We start from the raw sequence: 21566 nt of genomic DNA on the forward strand, positions 1-21566 counted from the left end.
TGCACTCCAGAGCCCATGAGCAGCAACCGCTGAGCTTTCATGCTGCAACTACTGAAGCTTGTATGCCTTGGAGCCCATGTTCCAAAAGAGAAGGCTCCTCGATGAGAAGCCACATCAGTGAGAAGCCATGCACCACAGCAGAGTGTAACCCCCACTCACCGCAGCTAAAGAAAGTCCACAAAAAGCCACAAGGACTTAGCGCATTCAGAAAATAAATATAACAGAACATCCTAATGGATACACAATACATATATGTATTTATTAAAGTATTATTAAATGACAGAAGTAGTAAAAAGATTAAGTGACCAGTGTTAAGCCCATACGTTTGTAAAAAGAAAAAAAGTCCAGGAATTCCCTGACAGTCCAGGAAACCTAGATGTCCATCAACAGATGAATGAATAAAGAAGTTGTGGTACATATACACAATGGAATATTACTCACCCATAAAAAGGAATGGATTTGAGTCACTTCTAGTGAGGTGGATGAACCTAGAGCCTGTTATACAGAGTGAAACAGGCAGTGAAAGTACCAAACCCATGGCCTGGGTTCAATCCCTGGTCGGGGAACTAAAATCCCATAGCCCACATGTCATGGCCGAAAAAAAAAAAAGAAAAGAAATCCTTTTAAGGCCAACTGTGGTAGATTAAAATTCTGGCCATAGCAAAAGCAGCCCTTCCCATCAGGACTTAAGTTGAATCTACTTTTCACCCTTTGAATTTTGGCTCAGGCATTGTGACTTGGCTTTGGCCAGTGGGTCCTCAAGAAGCATGAAACAAGCCAAGGCTTGAAAAGCATTTTACACTTTGGGGCTTGCCCTCTCTTGCTTCTGGGAGTTAAGAACCACCAAATGAAGAGGCTGCTGGAGGGTAAAAGACAATGTGGATAGAGAGCCCCAGCCATCCATTCCTACCGTCTACACCAAGACCACTGTTGGGCCTGTGAGTGAGACCATCTTAAAGAGTCATCACCCCCGGCTAAACTATACCCATTCAACCTATAGAACCATGAGAAATAATAAATCATCATTATTTAAGCCACTTAGTTTTGGGGTGATTTATTATGCTGCAGCTTGTGTAGGAAAATAGGTACATTCATATACTTTTTTTTCCCCCCATACTGTTGATAGGAATGTAAAATGATTTAATCTCTTTGGAGTCAAATATGGCCATTCCATTGCTAGAATTTTATTATATAGTCATATTTTTAGAAATGTGCAAAGATATATATGTTTAGGGATATTTGTTTCAGGCAGAATTTTTATTTTTTATTTATATATATTTTTAAAGTTGTGAATTTAAATTTTATTCAGGGACTTAACTGAGGACTACAGTCCAGGACACAGGTCTGAGGAATTCAGGCAGAATCTTTAGAGCCTACTCCAGCATGTTTAGTTGGGGAGAAATTTACTAATGGACAGTATAGCTTGAAAAGCCTCTAGGAGGGTCAGACGGTATTGATGAGGCATCCAGGTGGAACACTCAAACTTCCTGTAGCGCTGCCCCAGTGAGATCCCCCTCGGACTATCTGAGGCTATGTCAGTCACTTCTTCCACCAGAAAATGGAGTCTGCTTCCCATGCTGCTGCTGCTGCTGCCAAGTCACTCAGTCGTGTCCGACTGAGCAGCCCACCAGGCTCCCCCGTCCCTGGGATTCTCCAGGCAAGAACACTGGAGTGGGTTGCCATTTCCTTCTCCAATGCGTGAAAGTGAAGTCGCTCAGTCGTGTCCGACTCCTAGCGACCCCATGGACTGCAGTCCACCAGGCTCCTCCATCCATGGGGTTTTCTAGGCAAGAGTGCTAGAGTGGGGTGCCATTGCCTTCTCCTCTGCTTCCCATACATCCCCTCATTTACTGTGTTCTTTGCCACTTGGAGTCTCTTTGGTAAAACTTAAGTCATATGCTTGTACCAGATGGCAGGAAAGGCCAGAAAAGCAGTTTTCTGCCATTTACTTGAAGGACAGGCTTCCTCAGTCCAAGTCTGGGAAAAGTGTTTAGAAGGTATCAGTCAGTCAGTCATATGGGCAGTCTGAAATACAAGAGATGTGCTCTACAGTGTTCAAGACAATAACATTAATATCAAATGGAAACAACCCAAATACTCATTAGTAAGTGACTGATTCAATTTGAGGATATTCATATAATGGAAGCAGGTGGCACAGTGATAAAGAATCTGCCTACCAGTGCAGGAGACATAAGAGATGCAAATTTGATCCCTGGGTTGGGAAGATCCCCTGGAGAAAGAAATGGCAACCCACTTCAGTATTCTTGCCTGGAAAATCCCATGGACAGAGGAGCCTGGTGGGGTATAGCCCATGGGGTCACAAAAATTCAGACACAGCTTAGCGAATGAGCATGTGTAATGGAATACTATGCAGGCATTTTTTAAAATTAGGTAGATTTTTATGTGCCGATATGGAAAATGCCCATAATACTTTGTGAAGTGAGAAAAGGAAATCAGCAAAACAATATGTATTCTTTAAATGTCTATTTGACTAAACATAGAAAATATCTGGAACAATACATCCCAAACTGTGAATAGTGGTTTCTTCTGGGAAGTGGTTAGTTCCTTGGGGGCAGATGTTGGATGATGTGTAAAACATTTGATATTTTATAGTATCATGTATATTGCTTCTTTTAATACACAGCTTTATTGAAATTTAATACACATACCATAAAATTCACTGTTTTAAAATGTCCCTTTCAGTCACTCCCCATTTCTTTTTTTTCCCAATCCCTGGCAACTAGTCTACTCTCTGTTTCAATGGATATGCTTATTCTGGATATTTTCGTATATGTTGCCTTTTGTGCCTGGCTTCTTTCAAGGCTCATCCATGCTGTGGCACGTGTCAGTGTTTCATTCCTTTTTATGGACAAGTACTCTATTGTATGGATATATCACATCTTCTTTATCCACTCATCAGTTGATGGACGTTAGAGTTTTTTATATCTTTTTTGGCTATCATAAATATACTGCTCTGAATGTTTATGTTTAAGTTTTAATATGGTCATATGTTTTCTGTTCTCTTGGGTAGAATTGCTGGTTCATATAGTAACTATTTAACTTTCAGAGGAACTGCAAACTGTTATCCAAAGCCATTACACCATTTGCATCCTCACCAGCGATATATGAGGGTTCCCAATTCTCCTTGTCTTCACCAATACTTGTTATTGTCTGTCTTCAGTCAGTTTAGGGGCTTTACAGTTTACGGGCTTTCCTAGTGGTCCAGTTAAGTATCTGCCTTGTAATGCAAAAGAAAGAGGAGGAAAAAAACATACTACAGTGTAGGAAGGAGGATGATATGTATAGAAGGAAAGGAATTGAGCTGTGATTTGTTTTCTGCTGTTTTTTAGACAGTGTGATGCTTTACCTCTTTCAGTCCTCAAAATCCCTTTAAATATTTTGGGAGGCATTTAAGGTGAGCATCATTACCATGTTTTACCGTGAGGAAGCTGATGCTTAGAAAAGTTAAATAATTTCCCGAATGCCACATCCATAGCATGTACATAGTCAATCATGATATGGGGTACTATAAGAAAAAGTCACATAATTTTACAAGAATTGTTAAAAACATTGATATCTCAATGAGAAGTTGCAAAAATGTACAAGTTTGTGTGTTCTGAGTATTTTCTTTGCAGCTCTTTAAAGTGAGTAGCTTAATGACCCTCTAACCTGTTAGAGGTTTAAAACATGAGCTTCCAACCTGTGACTAGATAAGATGCATTGAGAGGGAGCATTGCTTAGCTTCATCTCAGATGCTACTGGTATGAATTGCTGTGCACTGCTGCGGGAAAGCCAGCAGGACACTGAGAAGGGCTTTTAAGGCATATACTGTAAAGTCACAGGAACATCATCAAAAAACCTACAAATAATAAATGCTGAAGAGGATGTGGAGAAAAGGGAACCTCTTACACTGTTGGTGGGAATGTAAATGGCCACAGCCACAATAGAGAACAGTTTGGAAGTTTCTTTTAAAAACTAGGGATAAAACCTACCATGTCATCCAGCAATCCCACTACTGGGCATATACCCTGAGAAAGCCATTCTAAAAGACACATGTACCCCAGTGTTCGGTGCAGCATTGTTTACAGAAGGCAGGTCATGGAAGCAATCTAGCTGTCCATTGATAGATGAATGGATAAAGCAGTTGTGGTGCATATATATACAATGGAATACTATTCAACCATAAAAAGGAATGAATTTGAGTCAGTTCCTAGTGAAGTGAATGAACCCAGAGCCTGTTATACAGAGCGAAGTAAGTCAGAAAGAGACAAATGTCGTACATTAACGTGTATATTGGAAGTCTAGAAAAATGGTCTTGATGAACCTGTTTGTAGGACAGCAGTAGAGACAAAGACATGAAGAACAGACTTGTGGACACAGTGAGGGAGGGAGAGAGGGAGACGAACTGAGAGAGTAGCACTGAAGCATAGGTAAAATAGATAGCCAGTGAGAATTTGCTGCGTGACACAGGAAGCTCAATCCAGTGCTCTGTGACAGCCTAGATGGGTGGGATGGGGTGGGAGGTGGGAGGGAGTTTCAAGAGGGAGGGGTCATATATATATGCCTATGGCTGATTCATGTTGATGCATGGTAGAAACCAGTACAACATTGTAACACAGTTATTCTCAAGTTATAAATAAATTAAAAAAATAAAGTTACAGGCACTTACTTGATGGAGACAGACATTTTCTAAGAATGCATTAGTGGATTTTTCTGGTCGTCCAGTGGTTAAGAATCTGCCTGCCAGTGCAGAGGACACGGATTCAATCCCTGGTCTGGAAAGATTCCACATGCTATGGGGCAGCTAAGCCTGAGCACTGCAGCTACTGAAGCCCAAGTGCCCTACAGCCCGTGCTGTGCAACAAGAGAAGCCACTGCAATGAGAAGCCAGCACACTGCAACTAGAGAGTAGCCCCTACTCACCACAACTGAAGAAACCCTGTGCGTAGCAATGAAGACCCAGCACAGCCAAAATTAAATAATTGTTTTAAAGAATACATGTGCTCTGCAGCTGACCCTTCAGTGGACTGTGAATGCAGTGAAGTCAGTGAGCTCTATTCTTGGGAGACTCAACTGAGGATCTCTCTCCCTTCATTCTGGGGCTCCTAACCTTAATCAGAGCACATCGGTATTCCTGTATAAAATTCTTTAGAAACCGTGAAGGAATCAGGCAGGTGAACTAGATCCACAGCCCAAAGTTGTACTTACCCAAGTGGTTCACTCATCCACCAAATTTAGTTCCAAATGGTGTGTGTCTGACCATTGTCAAAAATCAAATTAAAAGATGAAGATTTGCCACCACCAAGGAAATTGCAAGAGAAAAACTCCCCTAAGTGTTTTGAACAGCATTAATACCTGCCAACTAGAGAAGCAACAATTCAGAGGGTGACTTCAGCAAGCATCTACTTGCAGGGGTAGACAACACAGGGGCTTTGTGGTGTTAAACAAACCTGGGCCCCTGTATAAACCCTCCCATTTCCTAGCTGCATGTAGGACCTTGGGCCAAGTGCTTAGCTTGCTTAGCCACCATGAACCCACTATTTGCAACTTTTAAGTACGCAAGGCACAGGGTGGATGTGAGAATAAAATTGTATATGTGAACTGCTTGCCCAGTCCCCAGTCCATAGTAAAAGCCTTTGATAAAAGATAGCTGTTCTCATTAGTATTGGCTTTCTTCACCAAGAAGAGCACTGTGGTGTTTTAGAAGTTTTAAAACACTAAGAATATTGAGTTATTCTTTGGAGCTTATTACAGAGCTACAGTTGTTAACTCATACTTTGAATTAGTCACCCTCAATCTATTCAGTCAGTCTCCTACATTTCATTCACCATTCGAGCTTAGAATAAGGTTAAAGGGTGCAGGGTCTTCTGTGGTGGTCCAGTGGTTAAGAATTCTCCTTGTAATGCAGGGGATGCAGGTTTGACCCCTGACCCATGAACTAAGATCCCATATGTTGTGGAGCATCTAAGCCTGTGTGCCACAGCTAGAGAGTCTGCATGCCATAATGAAAGATCCCGCCTGACACAACTAACACCAGACACAGCCAAATAAACAAATGCTTTTTAAAAAAGATTAATGGGGAACCTGGATTTAGTTGTGCCAGGAAATATGGCAACTTTGTTGTTGAAGGCCCTTGGCAGAATTAGGCAAGTGTAATTTTTCTTATTTTCCCTTGAAAGTTCCCCTGTACTAACAGGACAGTATCTCTTCAGGGTAAAAGAAAAAGACCAATCTCTCTTTCTCCATTTCCTATAGTCTTGGGAGTTGAACAAGGATCTCCTATTCAACATTCCACCAAGAGTTGGCCATGTTGGGGCTTTTTTAGGGTTTCTGGCCTAGGGAACTCTGGTTCAAAACTATGAATACCTTTTGTATATCCATGGCTATCTTTAATGTTCAGTGTTGCCTGCCAGTTGCCCCACTAAGTAAGCCATTTTATATGTTAGTGATAGTCAAAATTTTGTGAGAAATTAGTGAAAATTCTGAGATTAATTGTTTTAAATATTTGTTTTCTCTCCGTAGATTCCTGTTTCCTAAATTTCTTGACCAGTGTTCGCAAGGTAAGCAATGTGCTCTACATCCTGCTTGCATGCCTGTCAAATTCTGTTTAGATGCAACAGACTTTTCATGTTCCCACCTACCATTCTGAAATCTAAAACAAAACTGATCCAGGGAAGACTGTGGCATTTTTTGCTGTTATCTTATTTGATAGGCAGATTTCTTCCAAGAGTTTGTCTCAATGATAATAAATTGCCATGTCAACACCTCTTTTGAGCTGTGCTTAACTCTGCCCTCCCTTCCAACTAATGTCAGTTGACTGAATAAGTATTCCTAGCCTGTGAATCAGCAAGATTTTGATGTATTTCTCCTGTCCCATGAGTGCAGAGTATGGCCCAGTAGAACCTTCTCCTTTAACCGTCTGCTACATACACTGAGATTTTCCGCATCTGCTTTATAATATATAGAAAAATCCACCCATCTTGTAGGTTGTACTCACCCTTGCATTGTCCTACCATCTGGCAGTCTGGAAGCAGCACTTTTTCTTCAGATTAGCTATAGTGGCTGGAGACCCAGAGTAAATTTTAAATTTCCTACAGTAGTGGTAAAATGCTTATTGTTGTCAGAAGACCTGGGTCTGGGCTTCCTGAAGCAGCCCAGCAAGTAGAAATCAGATGGAAGAAAATAACTCAGTGTCCCCAGCACAGGTTTGCCCTGCTGATCCCATTGCCAGTCTGCAGGGAATGGGGACAACAAAGCATTAGCAGAGCTGTTGTCTTGGGAAAGAGCTGAGCTGGAGGCTGTGCAGAGCAGGAGACTGGGTCACTGGAGAGAAGAATATGTGTTCGGCTGCTGCACTGTGGAGTCTCAAGTCCACCTTTTTAGAGGCCCTTGTTGCTTTTTAGGCACTGCACCCTAGAAATAGAGTTGAATGGAGGTTGGCTGGATCTATCCACAGTGTCCACCCAAGGTAGATCAAAGAGATTTGGGGGGCGGCTAGGTCAATAGGATGTAGTAACAGGCTGGATGGGGGACATTGAAACAAGAAGTATCTGGAATGACTTCTAGGTTTCTGGCTTGGGAGATTGGGAAAGTTGATGGTACATATCCTTGAAATAGACTACATAGGAAAATACATAAGTCCAGGAGATAACCAAGGAGAGCTGTCTGGTCCTTTGATAAATGCTTGGAAGTCATCATCAAAGCCAAGGGTGTGGGCTGTAGTCCGCCACATGTCCACCACATGATCACACGATGTTTGCCACCCTGGTGCCCCTTGGCTTCTTGACACTTTCTCCTTCAGTGGCCTTCTCCCTTTTTTGCATGTGGGAAAAGCGATCAGGCTGCCTTGACAAAGAACCTTAGGGAAGTGCTCTGTCTTTACCATCCGTGAACCTGGGCCAATATTACAAGAGGATAGCCCTTTTAAGCCAAGACAGAATGAGTTCTGTCTGGCATTTGGTAGGCATATTTCATTAACACAGCCTTCCAACTCATTCTTCAAAGGCAATGTATGTCAATTCTGTGCTTATATAAAGAAAGCTAGGGGGAATTCCCTGGTGATCCAGTGGTTAGGACTTGGTGCTTTCACTACCACAAACCAAGTTCAATCCCTGGTCAAGGAACTTAAAAAAAAGAAAGCTAGAGATGTGATCAGATGTGGACAGGTGCCTTTGAAGCCATATATGCTGTTTTCTGAAGTGCAAGGGGCTGGTTAAGTGGTAATGCCTTAGTAAACATCTTCCCCTTACATCTGGGCACAGAGGACCCTATAGACTAATCTGACCTGGTTCACCATGAGCACTGGCCTTCTGGGAAGACAGGAGATAAGGGCAAGTATTTCTTTCTCCTCGGAGATTTAGTGACTCTCTTAAAGGTGGAATCTGCCACCGGTAGACAAACATTTCATGTCCCAAGGGAGCATTTGCCTCCTTTGCTCCTGTTTATAAATCAAGCTCTGATTCATTGCTTTTATAACAAGGGATTATTTTACAGTGAGAAAAGCACTGTATTGCAACCACAAAATGATGTGTATTACAGAAATCCAAGGATTAGGGAATAATCTCAATGCTTAAACGACCAGCACGGCTCATTATAATACTAGCTTTAAAGCAGAGAGCAGACATTTTGCTCCCATGACCTGCTTTTAGAAGTATCTATATGGTGGAGGAAATGGCAACCCACTCCAGTATTCTTGCCTGGAGAATCCCATGGACAGGGGAGCCTGGCTGGATACAGTCCATGGGGTTGCAAAGAGTCAGACACAATTTAGCAACTACATAGATATAGAAGACAAACTGGTGGTTACCAAAGGAGAGACCAAAGTGTGGTGGGGCAAATTATGTGTATGGGATTAAGAGATTTAAAACTTCTATGTATAAACAGCAACAAGTTTATATTGTATCAGATAAAGAATTATAGCCACTATTGTATGATGATATTCAATGGAGTATAATCTGTAAAAATACTGAATCACTGTGCTGCACATGTGAAACTAGTATAATATTGTAAATCTACAATTTAATACTACAATTTAATAATAAAAAATTATAAAAAAAGATCTATCTATAGATAGACAAAGTGAGGTTTGATTTCTTCTAGGCTGCTGGAAGCCTTTACGTAGACTAGGATGGTCAAACAGACCTGAGAGATGTTTCTCCACTCCTGGGAATGGGCCAGGCCAGGCTGCCTGCTCACTCACAGCCCATTGGCTAAATCAGAGTATCCATTCCTTTGTACATAGCAGGAGGATGGCCCAAGCAGGATGAAACTGCCCATGATGGCCTCTTCACCTTGTGCTCCAGATAACTGCTGTACCTTGCCTTAATGATGGCATTTCCTCTTGGCAGGTAGCAGTTTGCATAGCTGGCCTAAGGAATGCTGGGGATAATCCTTTTGCTTGTTTCTCCATAAAGCAAAGCCCCTTTTCTATGTCCAATTCCTGACCTAGAATCCAAAGCCCACAGGGTTTGTCTACATGATACTCATGGGGCAAACAGAACTTTGAGCAAGGTGTCTGTCAGAGACTCAGACCCTAACTTTTCCTCAGGCAGGTCAAGCCTGTACTTGTGATTCTGGTGCTTGCTGCTCAGGTTGGCACGTTTGCAGTAGACTGACTCTTCAGTTTCTTTTGCCCAAGAAGATACTAAATAGAACCCAAGGGCTTTGCAGATCTCTCAGCCTTTCCTGGCTCCTCACTGCAAGATACACCACAGCTATTCTTGTCTTCACCCTGGGACTTTCATGGACCCTTGCAGGAGCTGGCTGTCATAACTGCCCTCTCTGGAATGTGCTGACCCTTCTAGAACCCTACCTCCTTCCCCACTGTGCCACAGTCTGGGCCTGGCTGCCTAGTCTTGTCTTACTTAGTTTCCAGAGGCTCCAGCCACTTCCTGTAGCTGCACCAGGACATGGGGTTCTGGCAGTAAGCTCACCAGACTGTCCTCATTGCCTGCCCGCAGCCTCCAGAGTGACCTTATTTTAAATGGGAATGGGAGCACAGGCACTACCAGTGTCATCTTTCTTAGGAGGCTTCTCTGACACTCGCTGCAGATGGTCCATCTTAATGTTAAAGCTTATGACAAGGAAGGCATGTGAGGAGCCTTTTTAATAAAGAATCAACAAAAAGTTGACATTCTACATTTGAATTTCTAAGTCTTATGCTATTACCATATCTAGGCCATACCTGAAAACCTAGGGGATAGAAGTTTTAAGTGTAGAAGAATTTGTTAAGAAAATATGGTTTTGTATATTCCTGTATACTTGTATATACATAGACCATCTGAAGAGACATACCCCAAATCTGCTTATTAGTGGTTGCCTCTGGGGAGAAGTAAGGTTCAGGGTGCCAGAGAAGGGAAGAAGAAACTTTCTACTGAACCCTTTCATACCTTAATGAATTTTGTACCAAAATATGTATATCTAATCTTAGCTACCTTTTAAAATGGCTATCTGATGAATGATACTTGCTCAGACTTGCAAGTGGGAAAATTTTGGGGATATGGGTACCCACAGCTTAGTTGCTTAGGCAGCTACCTCAGAGGTCAGGTTGCACGTGCCTTTTATTATACTTAGTTCATTTATTCATCTGTTCAGCAAATCTTTATCCTATAACTGCTCTAACCTAGTCCTGAGGGATTAGGAAAGTCTTTTGGAAGAGGTGCTGTTTAAATTGTCTACCACCTGAAGTAGGAGTTGGCCCTTCAAAAAAGAAAGGAGGGAAAAGATAGTTCCAGACAGAAGAAACAGCAGGAAAGAAGACCTGCTGATGACTGGAGCCCTGAGGAAATGCAGCGTGCGGGTAGGTCAGACTGGCCCAAAAGTTTAGATGTCAGCCTACAAGTTATTGGGATGCTTTACATGTGTTAAGTGGGGAAATGATTTGATCAGATTTACATTTTTGAAAGATTACTCTGACTACAGGAGAAAGAAGGAATTGTAGTAAAGGAAGCCTGGAAGTGAAGAGAATGAGCACAGAGCTAGTAACGAGCAGTGGTCTAAACTAGGCAAATGGTAGCAGGGACTGAGAGTGGAGGAAGGGCTATGGCCCAGGTTTGGGGAATTCAGCAGTCAGTGTGCCCTTACCAAGTGACCACTTGAATGTCAGAGGAGGCCACCGAGGAAACTCACCTTTGAATCCTCAGAGGTCTCTCAAGCACTCTGCAGAGGCAGATGGGCTGTATTTGCCTAAGGCTGACTGACTTGCTGTGGAGCACTAACAGAACTTGAGAAGAGCAGGACTCATGTCTCTGAACCAAAAAACCAGTAGATTCCCAAACAGCTTGTTAAGCACCCAGGAAGCAGATTCTGTGCTCAGCAGTCAAGCCTTACTTCCTGACATTTACAGTCTTAGACATTGTATACCTTTTGTGTACATCATGCTAGATGCCGGGCTGGATGAATCACAAACTAGCATCAAGATTGCTTGGAAAAATATCAACAACCTCAGCTATGAAGATGATACCATTTTAATAGCAGAAAGTGAAGAGGAACTAAAGAGCCTTTTGATAAGGGTGAAAGAGGAGAATGAAAAAGCTGGCTTGAAACTCAACAGTTGAAAAAGTATCAAGATTGTGACAAATAGAAAGGGAAAAAGTGGAAAGAGTGACAGATTTTATTTTGGGGAAATTTTTTATTTTCCAAAATCATTGTGGATGGTGACTGTGGCCATGAAGTTAAAAGATGCTTACTCCTAGGAAAGAAAGCTATGACAAACCCAGATCACGTTTTAAAAAGTAGACATCACTTCGCCAACAAAGGTCTATATAGTCAAAGCTATGGTTTTTCCAGCAGTCATGTATGGATGTGAGAGTTGAACTATACAGAAGGCTGAATGCCAAAGAATTGATGTTTTTCTAATTGTGGTGCTGGAAAAGATCTTGACAGTCCGTTGGACTGCAAAGAGATCCAACCCAGTCAATCCTAAAGGAAATCGACCCTGAATATTCATTGGAAGGACTGATGCTGAAACTGAAGCTCCCACTTCAGGGCCATAGCCCTTCCTCCACTCTCAGTCCCTGCTACCATTTGCCTGCCTGCTACCACTTTGGCCACCTGATGTGAAGAGTCAACTCACTGATGCTGGGAAAGATTGAAGGCAAGAGCAGAAAGGGACAACAGAAGGTAAGATGGTTGCATGGTATCATCAACTCAATGGACGTTTGAGCAAACTCTGGGAGATGGCGATGGACAGGAAAGCCTGGCATGCTGCAGTCCATGGAGTCACAAAGCGATGGATATGATTTAGCAACTGAACAATGACAGCATACCCTTTGTGTGTGCCTTGTCCCCATCGTAACACATGACCATTGACGTGAATCTCCTAACCCCTGCTCCCTGGTTGTGAATGGAATATGGTTATGAGGTTAGAATCAATCTTTAGAGTTTGGGAACACTTTTTAAATATAATTGGTGAGAGGCAGTATCCCTGACTTCTGCCCCATACCAGGGGCAGAGGCCAAGGCCAAGGCCAGGGGTCCTAGAAGCTGCTTTCAAACTAGTGATAGCCACTTATCTAAACCATGGGCTCAGTACTCTAGGCTGGTGAGAATCACGTGACTTAGCTTCCTGCGTGTTGCTGTGGCTAACTAAGGTCCACGTGCAACAGCAATCCCTGTCAGTCTGAGGAATGGATCAGTCCAGTCTCCTTGGTATAGATGATGGTCGTGGTAGTAGTGTCAGGTTACATTTAATGAGTTCTTTCTTTCTGTAGCCTGTGATAAGCATTTCACTGATAACCTGGAGGTACATGTTCCCATCTAACAGAGGAGGATTTAGGGCTCAGAGAGAAAGTTGAGCAGTTTGCCTAATGTTACCTGTGAATAATCAGTAGAACCTAGAATTCAAACTCAGATTTTCTTGACTCTAAAACTCATGCTTAAAAATAAAATAAAATAAAACTCATGCTTTCATCTTTATAGTGTCTTCTTACAAATAAGAAGACAAATAAAAATATAAATCATATTTTAAGCATCACCCATGTTATTCAAAGGAGCTCTCCTAAGTTTAGAGAAAGGGAGACAGCAGGGTGGCATGAGGGGAGGATTGGGGTAGTAAGGTATTAGAGAAGATCTTAAAGAAGCCTAGTGAACAAAGTACAGAATAGTATAATATGCCACTAATCAGACCATTCAGGTATGACCTAAATCAAATCCCTTATGATTATACAGTGAAAGTGAGAAATAGATTTAAGGGTCTAGATCTGATAGATAGAGTGCCTGATGAACTATGGACGGAGATTCGTGACATTGTACAGGAGACAGGGATCAAGACCATCCCCATGGGAAAAAAATGCAAAAAAGCAAAATGGCTGGCTGGGGAGGCCTTACAAATAGCTTTGAAAAGAAGAGAAGTGAAAAGCAAAGGAGAAAAGGAAAGATATGAGCACCTGAATGCAGAGTTCCAAAGAATAGCAAGAAGAGATAAGAAAGCCTTCTTCAGCGATCAGTGCGAAGAAATAGAGGAAAACAACAGAATGGGAAAGACTAGAGATCTCTTCAAGAAAATTAGAGATACCAAGGGAACATTTCATGCAAAAATGGGCTTGATAAAGGACAGAAATGGTATGGACCTAACAGAAGCAGAAGATATTAAGAAGAGGTGGCAAGAATACACAGAAGAACTGTACAAAAAAGATCTTCAAGACCAAGATAACCATGATGATGTGATCACTAATCTAGAGCCAGACATCTTGGAATGTGAAGTCAAGTGAGCCTTAGAAAGCATCACTACAAACAAAGCTAGTGGAGGTGATGGAATTCCAGTTGAGCTGTTTCAAATCCTGAAAGATGATGCTGTGAAAGTGTTGCACTCAATATGCCAGCAAGTTTGGAAAACTCAGCAGTGGCCACAGGACTAGAAAAGGTCAGTTTTCATTCCAATCCCAAAGAAAGGCAATGCAAAAGAATGCTCAAACTACTGCACAATTGCACTCATCTCACATGCTAGTTAAAGTAATGCTCAAAATTCTCCAAGCCAGACTTCAGCATTACGTGAACCGTGAACTCCCTGATGTTCAAGCTGGTTTTTGAAAAGGCAGAGGAACCAGAGATCAAATTGCCAACATCCGCTGGATTATGGATAAAGCAAGAGAGTTCCAGAAAAACATCTATTTCTGCTTTATTGACTATGCCAAAGCCTTTGACTGTGTGGATCACAATAAACTGTGGAAAATCATGAAAGAGATGGGAATACCAGACCACCTAACCTGCCTCTTGAGAAATCTGTATGCAGGTCAGGAAGCAACAGTTAGAACTGGACATGGAACAACAGACTGGTTCCAGATAGGAAAAAGGGTACGTCAAGGCTATATATTGTCACCCTGCTTATTTAACTTCTATGCAGAGTACATCATGAGAAACGCCGGACTGTAAGAAACACAAGCTGGAATCAAGATTGCCGGGAAAAATATCAATCACCTCAGATATGCAGATGACACCACCCTTATGGCAGAAAGTGAAGAGGAACTAAAAAGCCTCTTGATGAAAGTGAAAGAGGAGAGTGAAAAAGTTGGCCTAAAGCTCAACATTCAGAAAAGTAAGATCATGGCATCTGGTCCCATCACTTCATGGGAAATAGATGGGGAAACAGTGGAAACAGTGTCAGACTTTATTTTGGGGGGCTCCAAAATCACTTCAGACGGTGACTGCAGCCGTGAAATTAAAAGACACTTATTCCTTGGAAGGAAAGTTATGACCAACCTAGATAGTATATTCAAAAGCAGAGACGTTACTTTGCTGACTAAGGTCCGTCTAGTCAAGGCTATGGTTTTTCCTGTGGTCATGTATGGATGTGAGAGTTGGACTGTGAAGAAGGCTGAGCACTGAAGAATTGATGCTTTTGAACTGTGGTGTTGGAGAAGACTCTTGAGAGTCCTTGGACTGCAAGGAGATCCAACCAGTCCATTCTGAAGGAGATCAGCCCTGGGATTTCTTTGGAAGGAATGATACTAGAGCTGAAACTCCAGTACTTTGGTCACCTCATGTGAAGAGTTGACTCATTGGAAAAGACTCTGATGCTGGGAGGGATTGGAGGCAGGAGGAGAAGGGGATGACAGAGGATGAGATGGCTGGATGGCATCATGGACTCGATGGACGTGAGTCTGAGTGAACTCCGGGAGATGGTGATGGACAGGGAGGCCTGGCATGCTGCGATTCATGGGGTCACAAAGGGTCGGACATGACTGAGCGACTGAACTGAGCTGAACTGAATCATGGGGGAAATGTATATATACACATTTGCTTGTATAAACTCAGCATATATGTGGGAGAAGACTCTGATAAATGTGGTTGTCTTCAGGGAGAGGTAGTAGGTAGCTGGGGAGAAAGGGAATTTGTTTTCTCTTGTGAACCCTTCCATGCATTATGACTTTTGCCTTCAGAAACTAAGTATAGCTAATTTTTTAAAAAAACCAAACACTTTGTTGAAGTAAATAGTATTGCCAAGAGTCCTCTGTACTGAATACTAATTATTCAGAGTCCTATAGTTATACAGTTACTTAGGAAAGCTGAAGTCTTACAACTTAGAGACATTATGAACTAATTATTTATAAAACTAGTCTCTGTTAGTGAAAAGATTAATGATGAGCATTAAATCTTTTTAGATACAAAACTAATTACAACATCTATGAGAATGCTATTACAAAATAGAATATAAATGTCAAAAACCTATAAATGAACTCATATTTAATAAAATATTAGGAAGGAGTAAGATAGATTATCTGTACATTTTCTCAAGTGGAAGATCAGTAAATTTTAAAACTGTTAAATCAAGTTATAAAGAGTATTTATACTCCTTAAAGATATAAAAATATCCACTTGGAAAAACTATAAAATTATTAATGTAACCAGCCAGAATGTGATGGTGGAGAAATGGGGTGAATTTAAAGGTATATGAACTTCCCTGTCTCATGAGGAAAACTCAAAAGACATTGTTTAAAGGTGACAGGATAGCTGTCGTAAGAACTTAGACTATACTTATCAGAAGGAACCCAGAAAACAATGTAGAATCATACTGGTAAAGGTTTACAAAAATGTTTTTAAACAGAATTCAACATAAACAAGGTGACGGAACCAAAGTATCATTAGATAGAAGTGGCATGTGCTGTGCACTCAGTCATGTCCAACTTACTGTGACCCCATGGACCATGGCCCACCAGGCTCCTCTCTGTCCATGGAATTCTCCAGGCAAGAATACTGGAGTGGGTTGCCATTTCCTTCTCTGTAAGTAGGTTAAACACCTGTCAAAAGAAAAATTATCTCAGATTAAACAAAAAAATCGACTCTAAATTATATGATGTTCTATACAAGATCATCTAAAACTAAGGATGGTGATAAAAGAATGGGCAAAGATATAACAGACAAATGCAAACAAAAAGACGTGATGTTAATAACACCAGAGTTGAATTTGTAATTGTTGTTCAGTTGCTAGGTCTTGTCTGACTCTGCTACCCGAAGGGATGCAGCACACTAGGCACCCTTGTCCTTTACTATCTCCTGGAGTTTGTTCAGGTTCATGTCCATGGAGTTGGTGATGCTATCTATCTCTTCCATGGCCACCCCTCCTCTAAGGGAGGCCATAATCTTAGTTTTTTGTATGTTGAAGTTTTATGCCAGCTTTTTCACTTTCTTCCTTCACGTTCATCAAGAAGTTCCTTACTTCCTCTTTGCTTTCTGCCATTAATGTGGTATCATCTGAATATTTGAGGTTGTTGATATTTCTTCCAGGAATCTTGATTCCAGCTTGTGCTTCATCCAGCCCCTCATTTTGCATGATTTACTCTGCATATAAGTTAAATAAGCAGGGTGACAATATACAGCCTTGATCTTTTATCTTCTTCATCCACTAATGGACACTTAGGTTGTTGGTTGTTTCTATAGCTTGGCTATTGTGAATAATGCTGCAATGAACATGGATGTGTAAATAGCTCTTCAAGATAGTGATTTCATTTCTTTCTGGTATAAGCCCAGAAGTGGAATTGTTGGATCTTGTGGTGGTTTTATTTTTAATTTTTTGAGGACTCTTCATCCTGTTTTTCATAGTAGCTGTACCACTATAGTGTTTACATTCCCAACAGGGCACAAGTTTCCCTTTTCCTCATATCCTCACCAACTCCTGTTATTTCTTGTCTTTTGAAAAACATAGCCATTCTAACAGGTGTGAGGTGCTATCTCATTGTGGCTTTTTAAAATAATGAATTAAGCATTCAGCTTAAGTTTGAAAAAGAACAAGAACTTAAAAAAATTGAAGCTGTAAAACAGTATCTAGCCTGTTAAGGAACACTATGGAGATTCTGTTAGCCAAATATAGACTACAAGACAGAGAAGGCAATGGCACCGCACTCCAGTACTCTTGCCTGGAAAATCCCGTGGACAGAGGAGCCTGGTAGGCTGCAGTCCATGGGGTCGCTAAGAGTCAGACACAACTGAGCGACTTCACTTTCACTTTTCACTTTCTTGCATTGGAGAAGGAAATGGCAACCCACGCCAGTGTTCTTGCCTGGAGAATCCCAGGGACGGGCGAGCCTGGTGGGCTGTCATCTATGGGGTCACACAGAGTCAGACAGGACTGAAGCGGCTTAGCAGCAGCAGCAGACTACAAGAAATATACAAGAAGCAGTTCTTCAACAAATAAATCACAGAGAAATAAAGAGAAACTATAGATTGAAAGAGAATTATGCGATATATCAATGAAATATAATGTGGGGGCTTTGGTTCTTGGTTCCAAACAATTAACTCTAAGAAAATATTCTTGAGTCAGAAAAATTTAAATATGGACTAGATATTTTATATTAAGAACTTATTGCTTAATCATTCTTTTTTTTTTAAGATTTATGTATTTATTTGTGGCTATGCTGGGTCTCTGTTGCTGCCCATGGGCTTTCTCTAGTTGCATAGAGCAGGGACTCCTCTTCATTGTGATGGATGGGCTTCTCATTGCAGTGGCTTCTCTTGTTGTAAAGCACTGGCTCTAGGTGTGCAAGTGGGCTCAGTAATTGCAGCTTGCGAGCTTTGGAACACAGGCTCAGTAGTTGTGGTCCGTGGCCTTTGCTGCCCTGCAGCATGTAGGATCTTCCTGGAGCAGGGATCGAACCTGTGTCCCTTGCATTGGCAAGTAGACTCTCAGCCACTGGACCACTAGGGAAGCCCCATTCATTTTTTTAAAGAGTCCTTATCTTATGGTAATACATACTGAAATATTTTGGATGCAATAATAAGACGTCTGTTATTAACCTCAAAATCGTCTCCTGGGGAAGGCAAGGAAAGCCGAAAAGGTAGGAGTATGATGTAGAAGAAATACAATTAAGACAAATGTTGGTAATTCTTGAAGCCAGGTGATGGACATGTGGGCATTCATTACACTGTTTTTTTCTACTTTAGTGTATGTTTGAAATGTTCACATTATTGTCAATAAAAATGGTTGACTCATACAAATGCAGGTGACGTTATAGTAGAAGTGGTGTGTATCCAGTGATCATAGCCATGTAGGATAAATATGGAAGAGATATTATAATTGTGTTGGCATGCTGGGATGTGATTAAATTCTCTGATTTCCAAATTATCAGTAGTGTCATAGTGTCGTGGATTTTACTTCTGTATTTTCACAGAAATATGGGATTGATTGTTGCCCACTCCACAGCATCTCTTTTATGGGCCACCCTTCCTTACTGTGTCACTCTGTAAATATCTTTGTTAGAACTTACCTTGTAATTGTGAGTCCATGGGTGAGCCTTCTTGACTGTGTACTCTTTAAGAATGATTAGCACCTGACATAACAGTTTGTGCTGGTAAATGTCTGTGTTCTGAACTGGTGAAAGTCATTGGCAGCAGTTCCTAAGGAAGTTCATGGGATATGGAAAGGGCCATTTGATGAAAAAGCTCCAGGTATCAAAGTGAAACAAAGAAGACAGAGGAGGTTAGGTAGAGGGGCAGCTGCAGAGCTGAGGCCATTCACTTCCAGAGGCTGCAGAAAGAACGGAACGATGGCTGTTGTATCAGTATTGAGGGGCAGGGGTGTCTGCATGAGGGGGCTGCTAAAAGGGATGATCAGGGGAGGGAGCCAAGGGCTCACATTTGTGCAGACCCTCAGCCCCATTCAGAACTCTGAAGGCTGAACTTTTTTTTATTTTATTCCCCAGGCCTGGTTAGCAATGTTGTATTCACCAGTCACACTGTGGAGCAGAGGCACCCTCTCCTTGTTCAGCTGCAGAGCCTCATCAGAGCTGCCAATCCTTCTGCCGCCTTCATTCTTGCAGAAAATGGGATTGTCACCAGGTAAACTTAACGGTCACTTCTCTCTGTAGGACCAGCCACTTTCTCAGATACAGCATTCTGTCTGTGACCCATTGGGTCTTTCCACTGTATCTAAGACCTGAGCATTTACAGAAGCCAGGTCTTGAACAAGTGCTTTTGATGCTGTGTAGAAATCACCAAGAGGATTCCCACATGTCAGTATCCTGTACTGTTTTGAGATGTTTTATTTTTGACACATTCACATTCTCATTCATTAAAGGATTCAAGTCAAGACTCTCTCAGTGTTCTTTATGTTAAGATATGAGAGAAGTAGCATAAAAACATAGGGAAATTATATCTTTAATTCATAGAGCTGGGTTCTAGTTACAACCTAAAAATAGAAAATAATGACTTTTTATGTAAGGATACTAAGAGTTGTATACTTTTTATATAGTTTCAACCTTTGAGCATTGCAGATATTTTACATATTCAAAAATTAGGTCAACAAGGAGGAAAAAATACAAAAAGTGAGTCCATCTGTATATCAAAGTAATAACAACCACACACACACAAAATAATTCAAGTAACTTTTGAACATAATCCTCTGTTGGAACCCGAATTCCAAACATCACTGAACATTAGGGAAGGGAGATTATAAATATGAAAGGTAAGGAAAGGTAAGGAAAAACCCTGCAGATATTGGAGTTGAATGGGGGGACTCAATATAAATTCATTAGTTCAAAAAAAAGTATATTCCGTCTTTCCATTAAAAGGGACCAAAAATAACACCACAGTAGCAATTAATACCTTTACCTCTAGATCTTAATTTCTAAGTACCAATCCCCACTAAAAGGTATCTGGTCTCCTTGGAGAATTGGTTGATTGCAATTTAGGCAGTGAAAGTATAATGTAAGCCTAGTGCATTTTATGCCAGAAAGGCAGGGAAGTATTCAAAAAGTAGTGGAGATATTTCAAAAGGATATGGAAGCTAGCTTAAGAAGCTCCCACTTAAGTTTGGGACAACTTGAGTTGTTGTATGAGAGAACCGTGATACTAATGTGTTGTAGCACATGGAATAAAATGAGTCTATGGTGATATTAAAAAATTAAAAAGGGAGGGGGACAGAAGAGTAAAGCTCTCCTCTATAGAAGAATGTTACCTAATAAATAAGAATTTATAGAACTGGAAAGACACCATTTTGTAACCTTTCATGTAATAACTTGATTTAGGCAAGAATTATCAGTGGATGTTAAAAGTAGTGGATGACAGATTGTTGAGGAAAAGGATATTCACTTGACTGAAAGTATCTGTCACTCCATAGACTTATTTACTGCTTCCAAAGAGGGAAAACTACCTTCACAGTGAAGAGGTCTAATCCAGAAGACGTGACATTGACCAAAATATTAAACTTAGCAAGACCACTAATGGGACCAAGTGAGTCATGTGCTTCCTTCACATGACACTGTGGGAGGAAAACAACATCACTCGGCCATTACTCTTGCCATAAGTAATTAACTTATGGAGAAGGAAATGGCAACCCATTCCAGTACTCTTGCCTGGAAAATCCCATGAACAGAGAAACCTGGTAGGCTACAGTCCATGGGGTCGCAAAGAGTCGGACACGACTGAGTGACTTCACTTTCACTTCAAGTATTTAACTGAATCTAATCACGAGGAGCAACCAGACAGGTCCAGGTTGTGAGACACAAGACAGCTAACTGTGTACTCTTCAAAATTGTCAATTCCTTGAGAAACAAAAAGTTGGCGGTATTTTTTCCAAATTGAAGGAAAATTAAAATTATAAATTCAGTGAGCGATCCTTAATTGAGCCCTGAGTGCCCTGTCCCCCCAAAGGGAGAAATTTGAGAATGGGCGTATATTATTAAATCAATAGTTTTCAACTTTAACATGCATATGAACCACTTGGGAATCTTATGAAAATGAGGGTTCTGATTTAGTAGATCTGGAGTAGTCTAGAGATCCTGCATTTCCAGCAGTCTCCCAGGAGATACCAAGGCTGCTGGTCCTCCATATTAAATTTCTTAGGTGAGAATTAGTGAGAATATGCTTGTTTCTAGAGATGCATATTAAAGTATATAAGGGTGAAATAACAGAAAAAAGTGTGTATGTTTGTACTTGTATGTGTATACAGAAGTGTGGAAGGGAAGGGAAACGTACAGGTTAAGTTTGATAGTTCTGACTAACCTGGGTTTTCTGTATGTTTTTAAAGGAATGAAGACATTGAACTGATTCTCTCAGAAAACAGTTTTTCAAGTCCTCAGATGCTACGATCTCGATATTTAATGTACCCTGGCTGGCAAGTATTGTCATTGAAAAATA

The 21566-nt window shown here is 41.1% G+C and overlaps 1 protein-coding gene across 7 annotated transcripts in view; it reads left to right on the forward strand.

Annotated features, from left to right (window-relative positions):
* The window catches only part of DNAAF9 (dynein axonemal assembly factor 9), a 173396-nt gene that overhangs the window by 135248 nt on the left and 16582 nt on the right, over positions 1 to 21566 (forward strand). For all 7 annotated transcript variants that reach the window (XR_011248201.1, XM_069548086.1, XM_069548087.1 and 4 more), the window contains 3 exons: positions 6523 to 6560; positions 19133 to 19268; positions 21457 to 21543. Coding sequence is in view for 6 of the 7 variants with exons in the window: in XM_069548086.1 (XP_069404187.1) it covers positions 6523 to 6560; positions 19133 to 19268; positions 21457 to 21543 (261 nt within the window). In the remaining variant the exon portion in view is untranslated. The remainder of the gene's footprint in view (positions 1 to 6522; positions 6561 to 19132; positions 19269 to 21456; positions 21544 to 21566) is intronic.

This window comes from Ovis canadensis, chromosome 13 (genome assembly GCF_042477335.2).
Source record: "Ovis canadensis isolate MfBH-ARS-UI-01 breed Bighorn chromosome 13, ARS-UI_OviCan_v2, whole genome shotgun sequence".
NCBI classification, from domain to species: domain Eukaryota; kingdom Metazoa; phylum Chordata; class Mammalia; order Artiodactyla; family Bovidae; genus Ovis; species Ovis canadensis.